General features: G+C 42.0%; 1 protein-coding gene across 2 annotated transcripts in view; it reads left to right on the top strand.

Moving 5' to 3' along the window:
* Positions 1–3249: 3249 nt before the first annotated feature.
* LOC143886441 (Transducin/WD40 repeat-like superfamily protein) overlaps positions 3250–15624 on the top strand; it is a 30957-nt gene continuing 18582 nt past the window's right edge. The window contains exons 1-5 of one of the 2 annotated variants that reach the window (XM_077390407.1): positions 3250–3392; positions 3483–3534; positions 3632–3671; positions 3784–3875; positions 10124–10224. In XM_077390407.1, the coding sequence (XP_077246522.1) occupies positions 3367–3392; positions 3483–3534; positions 3632–3671; positions 3784–3875; positions 10124–10224 (311 nt within the window). In that variant the 5' untranslated portion in view covers positions 3250–3366. Of the gene's footprint in view, positions 3393–3482; positions 3555–3631; positions 3672–3783; positions 3876–10123; positions 10225–15624 lie in introns of those variants that run through there. The other variant, XM_077390408.1, reaches the window with a different exon arrangement.

Genomic DNA, 15624 nt, shown 5'->3' with positions numbered 1-15624 from the left:
ATAATTTATGCCAGACACAGTGGAAAAGCAACATAAGAAGCACCGCACAAATTCATAAAAACCGTCCAATCACATCCTCTTGGCCACAGGCCTACAAAAAGGGGGGGATAATAAACCGAACGTAGGGCGCGCAGGCTCCAAAAATCCCCGACATAAAAGGGGAAAGAAAAAAAAAAACAGGAAAACAGAAGAAACTAGAAACTAATCGGAAGAAGACTCCTCTCCCGAAGGGTTCCCCTCCTCCTCCCAGGAACTCTCCAACAAGGGTTCCACCTCGTACTCAAGCAGCTGCTCGTTGAGAGAGTGAACCTTTCTCTGCAACGCCTCGTTCTCCCCCTTCAAATCCTCGATCTCCTTACCCATCTTCGAAACCCGGCCGTGCAGTTCCATCCCCTGGTGATAGGCCCGGGAGAAAAAAGACCTTTCCCTGGCAACACGGGAATGAGACGACTTGTCCTTCCTAGGCAAGGAGAAAAGACGAAGGGGGGGAAAGCCCGAGGAAGGGCCCAAATCCGTCGTAGCCCTTTTCTGGCGGGCTGTAAGGTCCTCCTCCAAGTTAGAAGATAGGTCGGGGTCACCCGACGATTCCTGAGAAAGAGGGGCTTTGCCCCTAACTCGCGAAGAGGAACCGGACATGCTGTTGGAAAAAGGCGCGAAGAAACACCTATCTCAGAAAAAAAAAGAGAGGCAATAACAGAGCACCGGGGTAGTCCTCCTTTTCAAGCTCGAGGAAGAAAACCTTGTATCTCGAAACAAGGCGACCCATGCTACCATTTTCCAGGGATAACCGCCGGATGAAACGGCACGTCTCCTCGTACTACGGAGCCCCCATAAATGCCCTCACCATGGCGTCGCTTGACCAGACATTACTCCCTTGGCCCATTCAATGGACCAAAGGAGTAAGGGGGTGTTATGATGGGACATAAATACGGCGCCACTCCCAAATCTCGCCACGTGTCGTCCATGCACCGATAAAACATTGCCATTCTCCCAAGAAAGGCGCGGGGAAACAGCTAGACCGTGCGATTACGACATGTATCACCTTCTCGCCGTCCAAACCTCATCATCACAAATTATGAAAGGGATTATCCAGCGAAACCACGCGCGCCGTCCAGACAGGGGAACGGCCCAATCCTGCCAAGGAAGTTTTCTCTCCATAATGATGAAAAGGTCCGCGCGCCGTCCAGGCAGGGGAACGGCCCAATCCCGCCAAGGAAGGTTTTCTCTCCATAATGATGAAAAGGTCCGCGCGCCACCCTTTAAAAAGGAAGAGAGGGGAAGAAGAGAAGGATCCTTTTTTCTCAGCTCCCACAAAACAACTAGAAAAAGAGGTAAGGCAACGACATAGGAGACTAGGAACTTAATCCCACTCTCCCTGTTAGTCCTTCCGACCCATTCATCCGTACACCCAGAAAAGAACCTGCGCCTTGGCCCTGGTAAACCTGATCGAACCCTCTCCTCTTCTCGTTGTCCTTTATATTGATTGGTCGAAGGATCTGACTTGGGTGTCGAAGTGGTCGTCTGGGACCCACCCCGGACCCCCACTGACCCCCTTTGTTTGTGATTGCAGATCCCGCGGAGGCCCTCTACCGACCACGCGATCGCAGACCCAGATTCAGACGCCATCAGCGAAGGTAATAGATAAGCTGTCATCGTCCATCCACGTCTAGAAGAGCAGATATGTGTTCGTGACCCTTTGGCCCCAGGAGGCCATATGAGGCTTCAATTGTTCGCGTGTGGAAGATGCTGTGCAAGCAAAATCTGAAAAGGTTAAACTTCAAGCCGATCGTTGACAGTGAGGATTCAGAGACCTTTCATTTGATCAAGGATCATGGCTCTGTCGATCCCGATGACTTCTAGGCCGAAGTAGTTCTCTTCGAGGATGGATTGAGCGAGGCAAAGCTACCAGAACGGTCGGAGCCTCTGAAACCGACTGGCATTCTACCTCTTGTCGTTGCGTATACCGACCCTGTTCCGGGCACTACTGGGTCGGTTTGGAGCCGGTACGAGTGTCGACAAGCTGAGCAAGGACTAGCCCAGTAATGACCACATCTTTTAGATTATTTCCTGGTGTCACTCATCCATCATCGTGCACTGACTGATCGCCGTTTTGCAGATACGAGGCTGAAAAGATTTGTAAACGCTCAGGCGAGGAGGAAGGCCAGAGAGGAGGTCAAGGCTGAGGCCAAGAAGATAGCGGCCGCGGAAGCGACTCAGAAGGAATCAACTACGAAGGTGGCCGAGGAGCCTGTAGCTGTAGCTGTGAAGGCCACGGCCACAAAGGCACCTGCTTGGAAGAACATTATTAAAAGGAATAGGCCAAATGAGAAGAATGACGAGAAGGGGAACGAAATAGCAAATGAGAAGAGAGAATATGAGGAGGAGCAAAAAGAGAGAGAGAGTCGAGTAAAGTGGCCTGCAGATCCGACCAATATGAATACGTGGACACCGACGTTGGCAGAGCGGGCCTCCAACAGTGTGCAACCAACAGTAGTCGAAAGATCCTTGGTGCTGGGACATCGTCGCTCGACGGTACCCTCGATAGTAGTGTCAGAGCCGATTGGATCTCTCTCTTTTCTCTGTGACCACAGACTCAGACCCGCCAACAATGAATGGTTTATGTAGCCACTAGGTTTTTGGTCCCATCCCATGTTTGGTTGCCTTTTAGTACTAGGTTTTTTTTAATCCCACTCTTACTCTTGTAATGATTGCTTGTGTGGTGAATTTTTTAATCCTACTTTTTTAATGATTGCCTTTTCATCCCATCCCAAAATAGAACAAAAATAAACTCAACTCAGGAACCAAAAATAAGTTTGAGAAGAATTTTTTTCTACCCAACAGTTCAAGCAACCAAACAAAGGTTTTTTCTTTTCCCACCATAATCCGGTCAACCAAACATGTGATTTTTATTTTACCAGGATACTTCTAGGACTTTTTTTTTTTTTCCCACCTATCTCCCAGGGTATTTTTTCCTCCCAAATAACTCCCAAGAACAAAAAAAACCCGGCAACCAAACAGAGATCCAAACTGTTTATTTATTGGGCCCAACGTTAATAGGCCCTACTCATAAAATCATCTCCATATATGATCCAAACCCTCTGATCAGCCTCAACGACACTATATATAAACTTCCATTGATCGACATTATATATAAACTTCTAGGGATAGATCGGATGATCCTAAACTTCTATGGATCAACACTATATATAAACTTCTACTATCGGATGATCCTAACTAGAGGCAAGTGAAGTTAGTGAGCCGTATGATGGGCTACCTATCTCTTGATGATTGCAGGGTTTGGGATATTGTTAATTTTATAGGCAGGGCCTATTAACGTTAGGGCGTATTAACGTTGGAGCCCAACAAATGAACGGTTTTGATCTTCGAACAAGGTAGAACAAAGTTTTTATTTTTATTAATTTTTTTTTAAAATTTTCTAGTGTCTTCAAAGATCTAAACCATTCATTGTTGGCTATACCAAGGGTCTCAGTCTCAGCAAAGCTTACGTTAGAACTGAGCCTTCTCTCTTCTCCGGTTGTTCTCCCTCTCTACAGGCAATTTCGAAAACACGAATTTCTCATTGTTTTTTCTTCGAATCGAGACTAATTTTCTGATTCTTGCTTGAAAAAAGAAATCAGAATTTCTGAACTTTCAGATAGAGAAGATGCCAGGTGCGTAGTAGGTCTCCTTCTCTCTCTCTGAAATCTAGGGTTTTATTTTTATATATCTCTCTCTCTCTCTCTCTCACTAGGTTACCTTTTTTAATCCCCTTTTGTTTTAAAGGAGGGCAAGGTGAAACAGAAGAGAAGATCTCGATGGAGTTGACAGAAGAGATATTGAGGAGCATGGAAGTTGGTATGGCTTTCAGAGATTATGTAAGTTTCTCTTTCTAATTCCATCTTTTTTTTTTTTGAAAAGTTTCTAATTCCATCTTATCTTTTGCTGTTAAGGTGAAAATTTCTGTTGCGTAGATCAAAATTTTCGGTATCTTGTGATCTTGGCCTATTGTTATGGAAAGTAATTGGGTTTCTTTTTTTTAGTTGAATTTGAAGAATTTTGATTGAGAGTCGCATCGTTGGGGAGAAAATTGTTTTCTATTTCTTTTTTTTTGCATGAGGGAGGGATTGGCAGCAATTATTTTCTTGACTGTGATTTTCACGTGCGTGGTTTACATGGTTTACACGCATTGCTAGTTGTTGCATTTGAATTTGATTTTATTTGGTCTGTAGGAATCTGATTTTAGATGATTTGCTGGAGTTTGTTTTTAGATGAATTGGAGGAGTATGTTTTTAGGAGTTGCCAATTAGGAGGCTTGGAATAAGATGTATTCGGTGAAAAGGAGAGAAAAAAAAGAAGGCTTCCCCCTTACGAGGGAATTTTATTTTTTAATTGTTCTCTTCTTCCTCTTGAACGTGTCACATCTGGTATCAGAGCGGGGTCTCCTTGGGCTGTGAATAGGATCATAATGTTGGAAGGGACTAGGGCGTATAAAGCAAAGCATGTGGATGAGTCCATCAATCACCTTTGCGAAAGCAATGACAAATATGTCATAGCTCTCACCGAACTTCATCCGATGATGGCAGCCATGAACCGTAAGTACGACCAATTGGCCTCTAAGATGTCTTCTCCAGAAAGCAATGAGGATTGTTTAGATCCAACTGTGAATCATCTACACATTTTCAGGGAGCAGTGCAGACTCACTATGCTAAAGTCGAGTTTCCTCTCTTCCAAGGGGACAATCCCAAGGGATGCGTATACCTTTGTGAAAAGTGTTAGAAATGGGGAAAAGGAAGAGACAGAGAAGAAGAAGAGTGAGGGAGAAGATGGTGAGATTCTCCACTAAGGAGCCCTCCCATCCCATGTAATGATGTATATATAGAGCCCAAAATATGGCAACATAGTACAAAGACTACAATACCCTCACTTATACACGTAATGACCAAAATGACCTTACACTCTTCAACACTCCCCCTCAACCTGGAGTGTATATACTATGGAACTCCAGCTTGCTACAAAGACCATACAACAAAAAAAGACCATACAACAAAAAAGGTACAATAAGCTCATACACACAGCCAGCTTGGTGTAACACTCCCCCTCAAGCTAGTGTGGTGAATACATAACAAAAAAAAGGATAGCAACGGCCACATTGAATAGAATGGCATGCTCAATGGCCACCAAAGATAACAGCTCCTCTAGAATCAACACGACGACGAGAGCGATCACAACAGGGCCTCCCCCTGAATCAAAGCACGACGAACAAATCCGCATACCAATGAGCAATGGAGGCGCCTCAGCAGGAAACAACAACGATCCTATAACAAAATAAGCATGCCAAATGCGCGCACATGAGTAACGGCAAAGCACCACGAGTAGATATCAGCTGAACAACACATTGCCATGAGAAGAACCACCAATCAACCAACGACGATCAACCAATCAATATGGCGATATAAAGACCAGCCCACCACAATAACCAATCAACGACGGCCACACAGCATGTCACCTGGAAGAAACAACAAGAAGGCCGAAAGCAACACTAACGACCGGGCATACATCTCCAACAACGACAAGGCCGAGAGCAACGCTAGCGACTGGGCATGTAGCCCCAACAACGACAAGGCCGAGAGCAACGCTAGCGACTGGGCATGTAGCCCCAACAACGACAAGGCCGAGAGCAACGCTAGCGACTGGGCATATAGCGTCAACAACGACAAAGCCGAAAGTAATGCTAACGACTGGGCATATAGCCCCAACAAAATGGTTTGGAACACAAACCACTACAACCACAACAAAGACGTGAAACTATGCCTAGCAACTACACTCACTACGTAGAAGCACCAACAACGTGGATTGCAATGCAAACCACTACAACAACCACAACAATAAAAGCGTAAAATTATGTCGAGCAACTACACTCACTATGTAGAAGCACCAACAATGTGGATTGCAATGCAAACCACAACAACGACAACAACAATAAAGGTGTAAAATTACGCCGAACAACTACACTCACTATGTAGAAGCATCAACAACATGACTCGCAAAACGAGTCCACCAACAACCAATAACAAACCAACCAACCCAACCAATAAACCAACAAAGAACCAAGAACCAACTACAACCAACAAACACCAACCAAACACTAACCAATCACCAACAACAAGCCAACTAACTCAACCAACGATGATCACAAACCATAGTTGTAAATTTCGTTTTGGCCACCGAAACGAAAATTCAGAAAATTTCGGACAATTTCGTTCGAAACTTTTCGTTAAATTTCGTCAAATTTCTATAAATTTAAGTCAATTCCGGTCAATTTCGGCCGATTTCCGGAATGAAACGAAATTTTCGTCATTTCGTTCTGGTTTTCGGCCGAAACCAAAACGTTTCCTCCATTTCGAACGAAACGAAACGAAATTTACAACTCACAAACCGACCACAACCAACCAACCAACCAACAAACCCACAACTAAACAACAACCACTATGATCTCAACCACGATCAATCCATCCGACAAACCGACCACAAACACAACCAACCAACATTCAACACACACCAACAACCAACCGAACAACTAACTAAAAGACTACCAACAAAGACAAGACCAAGACAACAATAAGACAACAACAAGACAACACCAAAACCACAAGACAATAGCAAGACAACACTAAGACAAGATAGCACCAACAACTACATACTAACACAACTACATGATAACACTCCCCTCAAGTTGAAGGCCTTCAACTTGCAACGAGAATAAAAAAGGACTTTCAAGGCACGACACCTTTCTTAGACATCTTGCCAAACACTTGGTGTGCGCCTTTGACATCAACATAAAAGACATAGAAGACTATGGAAAGAAGTAACAATAAAACAAGGATACAACACACTCCATCCATGGAACTACATGAGGGCTTCAACACTCCCCCTCAAGTTGAGGCCGAAGGCCTTCAACTTCCAATGAAAAGACGACCTTCAACACACATTATACCTTTTGGAGATTTTAACAAACACTTGGTGTGCACCTTTGATATCAACCCAAACGCCATAAGAAACAACGAATATAGAGGGATAAAATAAGAATTGGGATGGAGTAGAAGGGGATGAGACTCAAAACACGAAAGAATGAGAGATAGAAAAGATTTAAACCATAAAGAAAGGGTTAGAAAACTAGAAAGAAACCGACAATGGATTAAGATATAGAAAAGAAAAGATTTATGGATTTAGGACAAAAGAAAGAACAAGAGATTTATGGATGGAGAAAAGGGAACAAAAGAATATACAAGAGGGCACTTTTGTGTTTTTTTTTGTTCGGAAAAATAGTGGATTTACAAATGGTAAAGGGGTTTGGGTTTAGGGGTTCACAACATGGAGGTTAGGTTGTGAGAAACCCAAAAAATGAGGAGTCTCGTCTCGTCGTGTCTTTAGACGGTGGGGGTGTCTCGTCTCGCGTCTCGTCTCGTCTCGCATCTTCAGGATACTATGTTGATGAGAATGAGATGGAGAGATGGGGTGGAAAGGACTCTTCTTTCCTCTTTATTTCCCTTATGATCCTTGCTCTGATACCATGTTAGAAATGGGGATAACGAAGAGACGGAGAAGAAGAAGAGTGAGGGAGAAGATGGTGAGATTCTCCACTAAGGAGCTCTCCCATGTAATGATGTATATATAGAGCCTAAAATAGGGCAACATAGTACAAAGACTACAATACCCCCACTTATACACGTAATGACCAAAATGACCTTACACTCTTCAACATGTGCATCAAACATCTTCGCAAAAGCAATGACAAACATGTCATAGCTCTCACCGAACTTCATCATATGATGGCAGCCATGAACCGTAAGTATGACCAATTGGCCTCTAAGATGTCTTCTCCAGAAAGCAATGACGATTGTCTAGATCCAACTGTGAATCATCTACACATTTTCAGGGAGCAGTGCAGACTCACTATGCTAAAGTCGAGTTTCCTCTCTTCCAAGGGGACAATCCCAAGGGATGGGTATACCTTTGTGAAAAGTTCTTCACCTTCAATCAAATCAGGGATAGTCAGAGGGTACTGTTGGTTTCTATTCATCTTGAAGACAAGGCTCTCTAGTGGTTTCGGTGGCTAGCAATGACCAAGGGAAAGGTGAGTTGGGGTGAGTTCGTACAAGCGTTGTGTGATTTTCCTCAACTGGCTATGGGGATGCTATGGGATAGTTATCCAAGTTGAGACAAACGCACACGATCAACCAATATTAGGAGAAATTTGAATATCTCGCCAACCGAACACAAGGGCTTCCCGAAGAATTTTTGTTAGTTGTTTTATCAGAGGACTTTGGGACGACATCAAGGCTGAGGTTCGTATGTTCGAGCCACGTACAAATACCCAGACAATTGGACTTGAATGTCCTCAAGGCTATTTTTCATGTCTAAAATAGAGGGGTGTCAATATTAAAATAAGGGAGTAAGGATGTCAGCTTCCTTTCAAACACAGGACTTGTTAGGCCTTTGGGGCAATTCACATTGGAAAAAAAATCAACTTCTCCTGCCCTAGTTTTATCTATTTCCTGAAGCATCAAAATCAAAAGACCCTTCACTTGCTAACAAAAATATATTTTAAAAATTACAAAAAATGACAAAAAATGACAAAACCGTAATTTTTTTCTTTTCTTCATCTTCTTCTAATTAGTGCAGGGTGGGGGATCTGAATTGGGGGCTGAAAAGGGGCCTAGGAAATGTGGCTGGGAATGGGAGCCGGGGACGCGGGGTTGTAGGTGCAAGGGTAGGGAAAAGAGGAAAGCAGGAGACGAGGAAGAATTTTGTGCGTAAAGGGTTGGGGCTTTTTTTTTCATTTATATAGAAAATGTTTTACTGGCAGTCACTAAAAGACCGTCAGTATATACAATATCTACGGCTGGTTTTCACATACCGGCTGTATAAGTAAACATATAGCAAAGGTCACAAAAAACTGCAAGTAGATATTGTATATACTGGCAGTTTAAACCTCAGGTGGAAAAAAAAATCAAAATTTACAGACAAAAACATTTAATTTGTGCCGATGGTCAACAATAAACCACTGCTAGAAACACCAGTAACCAAAGGTTCTTTTTGTCCACCGGAATATATTTAGATATTTGTAGTCGGTTTATTATGATTCTCGGTAAAGGGTATTTTTAGAGGCGGTTATTGGTGACCGCCGGTGTATGTCCTCATCTAGAAATCATGTTTCTTGTAGTGCAACCATCATTTGCCTCTCTTGGAGCAAATTCCTCGCTTTGTTCCTGGATTAATGGATAAGTTTATCTAGGCAGATTAGACAATTCATTTGCCCTTTTTTTTATCCCTAGTTTGCTATTCCAGTGGTGTGTAGCCCCAAAAGGATTATCTATGGGAATGAGGAAAACACATTCCTAGTAACATGAAGTTGAGAACATGAGGTAAATAGGAAGCTCTACTTTTTATCTTGCATTATTTTTGTTTGTTTTATTTGATATGATAATTTTGAACTCTTGGTGTAGTTCAATTATATTTGCTACCTGATTTAATTAACCATGCATTGAAATTATGCTGTAGAATCTTTTTATACATATTATGATTGTAGTGAAATAGTAGATATGAATACTCATTTCAAACTCAGTTGACACATGCTTAAAATTGATTGTCATGTCTGTTCTATAAGCTTCTTCATTCGTATATGCATTTTTCCAATATTATTACACCTTTAAATAATATTTTATTGCTACACATGGAAGGTCATTTTTTTTTGCCTCACTGCGTCAAGAGTCAGAGCACCTTTGCAAGTCACCCCATCTCTGATTGCCAATAGATAGCAAGCCTATGGTGCTAGATTAATGCTTGCATAATGGAACAATGTCTAGATTTTTGAGTGTTCGCTACCAATTCCATCGTCCCCCTTGATGTTCTTTTGGCCCTGTGGAATCCCATACTTTAGGATCTCATTGTTTGATGTATTTAAATACTTCTAGGGTTAGGTGTATCTTCACTTAGGTTCGTAAATTGCGTCTTTTCATAACTATATTCAGATTCATACAATTTAAGGGTTATGAACACAATATTCTTTCTTATTTCTTTGAAAATTAAAAGCTAATTTCGCTATCCTAACTGAAATTTTCAGAATGGTAGAATCAGTTCAATGGATTTTCATCGGGCATCAGGTTATCTAGTGACTGCCAGCGATGATGAATCAATTCGCCTTTATGATGTTGCAAATGCAATGTATGTCTCCTCTTTACCTGTCTTGTAGACATATTTCTGTAGAAATGTTAATGCTATTCGAGTTGCAAGTGAGATGATAATGGAGTTCTCTAGTTTATGTATCAACCATCATAAGATCCTACAATTCTAAAGATTATCTCGATGTTCTAATTTTGGAGTTGCTTGATAGATCCAATATTCAACTTGAGATGTTAGCCAACCATTCAGACTCTTTGAATTTATCTTACTTTTCTCGTGTAGATGTTTGTACTCGTCCTTTTTCACCTATTCTCATGTAGATGCATGGACTTATCCTTTTTCATCTATCACAATATTCATCCATATTTCCTTCACAATTGATGAAAATTGCTTTTGTAACTTCTTCGACTGAATTTTGTGTTGTTCAATGTAATTATATTTGTGAGGAATTTACTTATTTGCTTTCTTATTCATAACATGGGAATGATTAAGTTTAATCTTATGTTTAGAGCCTAAAATGCTACATATGCTAAAGATGGTATTTTTCCTCTTTAGAATGGCTATCTAATGTAAGACTATCATTTTCTTTTTCTATTTTCACCAGGGATGCGTAGAATCTGCACTTCTGATTCTGGGCTGCAAGCATAGTTTTAAATTTCGTCTGAAATCCGAGATTTTGCTCCGAAATTTTGGATTTTGTTTGGGACCGAAACTGAAATTTGGCGAAATCCGAAATTTTGGATTTCCCAAATTTCAGAATTCGAAAAAAAATCTTTTTTTTTTAATTTATAATTTTAGCGATTTCAGCCGAAATATCGGTTTCGGCCAAGGCCGAAAACGAAACCAAAATTTAAATCCATGGCTGCAAGTATGTAAACCCATTGTTGTTGAAATCAAATTTGCCATAAAAATATTCGGTTGTTAATCAGATGTCTCCGGACTGGAGATTCCTCCTCTCTTGGGTCCCACAAATATCAACTTTTGAAGTTTTTGGAAAATGCCTAAGGACATCCATTTTGGTCAAAGAGATAGGATTTGTCCATTAGGCATGCGACTGTGCAGCTGATATGGTCTCACGCGGGTCCACAGTATAAACGATATCGATCACCACACCCATGTGTAGGCGAGGCTTCCAGAAATATTAGAAGGATATATGGGCAAATGACATAAGCACAACTCTTCTAGAAAACACCTGAAAATTTTCGCAGGAATAAAATATAATTTGTTTACCCTCCCATAGACAATGATGGTTGTGCTGTCTATGTCTGGACTTGATTGATATGCATCAATCTCATTATTTAAAATTTTTATATAATCAAACTCCTTTTTGTAAGGTGTCTAATATTTTTGTCTTTGATTGAATCACAGACAATGCAACCACAATCTGTCTGGGCTATTCCTCTCTTATAAAGAATTACAAACTTATGTCACAAAAGTTTTCCATTTGTTCCTAATATTGTTGATAAGAACAATATTTCTGCAGCATGCTGACATTTTTTTTTGTGGCCATTGGCATTCCATTTCATTGGAGTTGATTTTATCAGAACTGGTTATCACTTCCACATTAGCTATCTTTGTGGCACCCATTGATTTAATTTGTCTGTCATATGAGCTCGATATCTTTTTCTGGATTACTGAGAATTGTCTCATGAACTCTCTTGGTTAGGGGTCTAAACGAGCCGAGCCGAGCTTGGCCAGGCTCGGCTCGGCTCGTTAAGCTCAAAAGCTCGGCTCGGCTCGGTCAGGCTCGGCCAGGCTCGCGAGCCTTACCGAGCTCGGGTTATATTATGTTCACACCCCTCATCTTCCCTGGACAGCCCTACTAGTGTAATTTGACTACTTTTTTTACACTATGGGGGGTGGTCCTAGTAACAAATGGGGTTCCAAAAATGAAGTCACATATTTTGCCCCCCCCTTTCACTCCCTGGACAACCCTTTTAATGTATAAATTAATATATAATATATATATTTAAATATATTAAATTCTTAACGAGCCTTAACGAGCCGAGCCGAGCCGAGCCTGGCCTAAATTAGGCTCGGCTCGTTAAGCTTAACGAGCCTGGTGAGCCGGCTCGGCTCGTTAAGGATTCGAGCCGAGCTCGAGCGAGCCTCCGAGCCCGAGCCAAAATTGACACCCTTACTCTTGGTCCATGTGCATGTGTAATGCTTGTCTAGTGATGCTCACAAATAGAGATTAATTTTTCAGAATACCATGAAAAATTGACAATGAAATATTCACATACATTTAGGTGGCTGTCAGCCTCATGAATTATATGAATGTATTTTTATTCCATGTTTTTGTCATTGTTAGAAGAGAATAAGGGAAGATAATAGTGAGTTAGGAGAACTACCCCTCACTTATGTATTTATATTAAGACAAATAAAGTTTATAGACAATTATACCCCTAATAGAGCTATCTATGCTAACACTCTTCCTCAAGGTAGGAAAGTATGTATTACATTCCTAGCTTGTTACAATTATCACTCAATTTAGCTTTGCTCAATGACTTTGTGTCAGCCAGCTGATCTGTGGAACGGGTTAATTGTAGTACATATTTCTCTCTTCTGGATTATCTGACGAATAAAATGACAATCAACTTTGACGTGTTTTGTGCGCTCATGGAAGACTGGATTGGTTGCAATGTGTATTGCAACCTTGTTATCACAATACAATTGTGAAGGCGAAGATGGAACAATACTAATCTCAGACAAAAGTGAGCCCAGCCAAATAAGCTCTGTACTCGTGTGTGCCATTGCTTTATACTCGGCGTCAACACTTGACTTGGCAATGACATCTTGCTTCTTGCTTCTCCATGACACTAGGTTACCTCCTACAAAGGTACAATAGCCAGTGGTTGATCTCCTATCTGCTGGAGATCCGGCCCAATTAGCATCAGAAAAACATTCAACTCGCATATGACCATGCCTTTTGAATAAAAGACCTCTTCCTGGCGCACCCTTCAAGTACTTGAGAATCTGGACTACTGCAGCCCAGTGTGAGGTACGTGGGGAGCTCATGTACTGACTAACTACCCCTACAGCATATGATATGTCTGGACGAGTAACTGTAAGATATATGAGCTTGCCCACCAGTCTCCTGTATATGCCAAGGTCTTCCAACAAGTCCCTTTCTTCTGGAACAAGTTTCACATTAGGATCCATAGGTATAGATGCAGGCTTCACTCCAAGGCTCCCTGTCTCATCCAATAAATCCAAAACATACTTCCGTTGTAATAGAGGTAGGCCTCGAGAAGAGTATGCTACATCTATCCCAAGAAAGTATCCGAGGCGACCCAAATTCTTGGTGGAGAATTCTTTCGAAGCTCTTCAACTTCTGTATACCCTTGAATTACTACTTGTGATGATAATGTCATCAACATACACAATCAATAAAATGCAATTGGCTGAGGACTGATGACTGAATATCAAATGATCTACGACGCACTGTTTCATGCCAAAACGCATGACGACCTTGCTGAATCTCCCAGACCACTCGCACGACGATTGTTTCAAACCATAAACAGATTTACTCTGGCGACACACAAAGGAAGACATCTCCCCCTGAGCAACATACCCTGGAGGTTGCTCCATATACACCTCCTCAGTGAGGTCGCCATGAAGAAACACATTTTTCACAAGTAACTGATGAAGGGCCCAACCATGATTAACTGCGAGAGAAAGAAGCACACGGACATACGATATCTTTGCAACTGGAGAGAAGGTCTCCATATAATCAAGCCTAAAAGTCTGAGTATATCCTTTTGCAACCAGGCACGCCTTCAAGCTCTCAACAGTAACATCTCGCAAGTATTTAATCGAGAACACCCATCGACACCCAATTGGCTGAGCTCCAGAAGTTAAAGTAACTAGATCCGAGGTTTGATTCGTATGAAGTGCACCCATCTCTAGATCCATCATGGCACACCATCCTGGGTGAGCAAGAGCCTTAGCCACATACTGTGGTGTTGACTTACCAACTTCTCCTTCTCCAAAAGCTTAAGCTATTGGAGAAAGGCATTATTTATCTTTTATACTTTAACACTCCCCCGCACGTGTGGCCCACTTGGCAAACACGTGGCACTTGTGGTCCTACTTTGGGCCGACCATTGGATGTGGATTTTTGCTATCCAGGAGGTTTGAACTTGAGACCTTTGGCTCTGATACCATGCTAACTTACCAACTTCTCCAAAAACTTAAGCTGTTGGAGAAAGGCATTATTTATCTTTTATACTTTAACATGTGGTAATGAAACAGAAGACAGAGAAGACGTAAAACTTTTGAAAGTAGGAGTTAGATGATCATAAGAAACAAAATGAGAGATAGGATGCGTAGTATAATGCGAACGGGTGCGCGAAGCAATAGGAGAATCAGAAGGACACTAGGAGAAAGTAGAGGGGATACCTGAGTAGGAGAGACCGAGATCTCTGGTTGGGAAGAGGAAGTGGCGTGTGATCATCGATTCGCCAACGTCCCTGATACTGCTTCGTAGTCTCTGGATGAACATGCTGTGCCGAATGGGGAATAGATGGAGGAGCCGAGGTCGGGATAGGCATAGGCGCAGGTGGTGGTGCAGGTAGGACCACAACTAAGTCAGGAAGGACCAGAAGAGGAAGGAAAATCTCTAGTTCAAGAACAGAGGAACGGGACGCAGGCACCCGAGTGAAGAATGCCTCGGAGTCGGACTCGAAGAATGTAATGTTAGCCGATACAAACCAGCGACGGAGACGAGGACTGTAGCAATGATATCCCTTCTGGGTACGCGATTAACCCAAGAAAACACAGCTTTCGGAACGGGGATCAAGTTTATCACAACCAGGACCTAGATGATGGACAAAGCAGACGCAGCCAAAGACTCATGATGTGAGAGGAAAGGGATCCTGTTGAGGGTGTAAAACCATAAAGGATGAGTCGCCACGAGGAATGATTTAGGGAAGGCGATTAGCCAGGAAGCAAGCAGTAAGAATGGCATCACTCCAATATGTCTTAGGCACTTGCATTTGAAAAAGTAGTGTGTGGGCTACCTCAAGTAACGCAGTTTCCTCTCTGCAAAACCATTCTTCTGAGAGGTGTATGCACAAGAGGATTGACGGAGGATGCCATGAATGGAAAGATAATCTTAAAAGCCATGGGATCCAGAGAAATACTCCCTAGCATTATCAGTGGACATTGGATATTGCAATTATATTGATTTTTTTAATTTCAGCATGAAAAGTACGAAAAACATAGAAGACCTAATAACTCTCTTTAAGTAAAAACAACCAAGTCATACACGAATAATCATCAATAAAAGCAATAAAGTACTTAAATCCAGTAGAAGACGCGACCTTAGAGGGTCCCCATACATCTGAATGAACTAACTGGAACGGACTAGAGACTCTACTAATGACCCGGGGAGGAAAAGACACACGATGGTGCTTTCCAAGTTCACGAGACTCGCACTGA

This window comes from Tasmannia lanceolata, unplaced genomic scaffold, assembly GCF_043159265.1.
Source record: "Tasmannia lanceolata isolate RefF3 unplaced genomic scaffold, GAP_Taslan_0.1 ptg000011l, whole genome shotgun sequence".
Lineage (NCBI taxonomy): Eukaryota > Viridiplantae > Streptophyta > Magnoliopsida > Canellales > Winteraceae > Tasmannia > Tasmannia lanceolata.
This window is presented reverse-complemented; position numbering and strand designations above follow the sequence as displayed.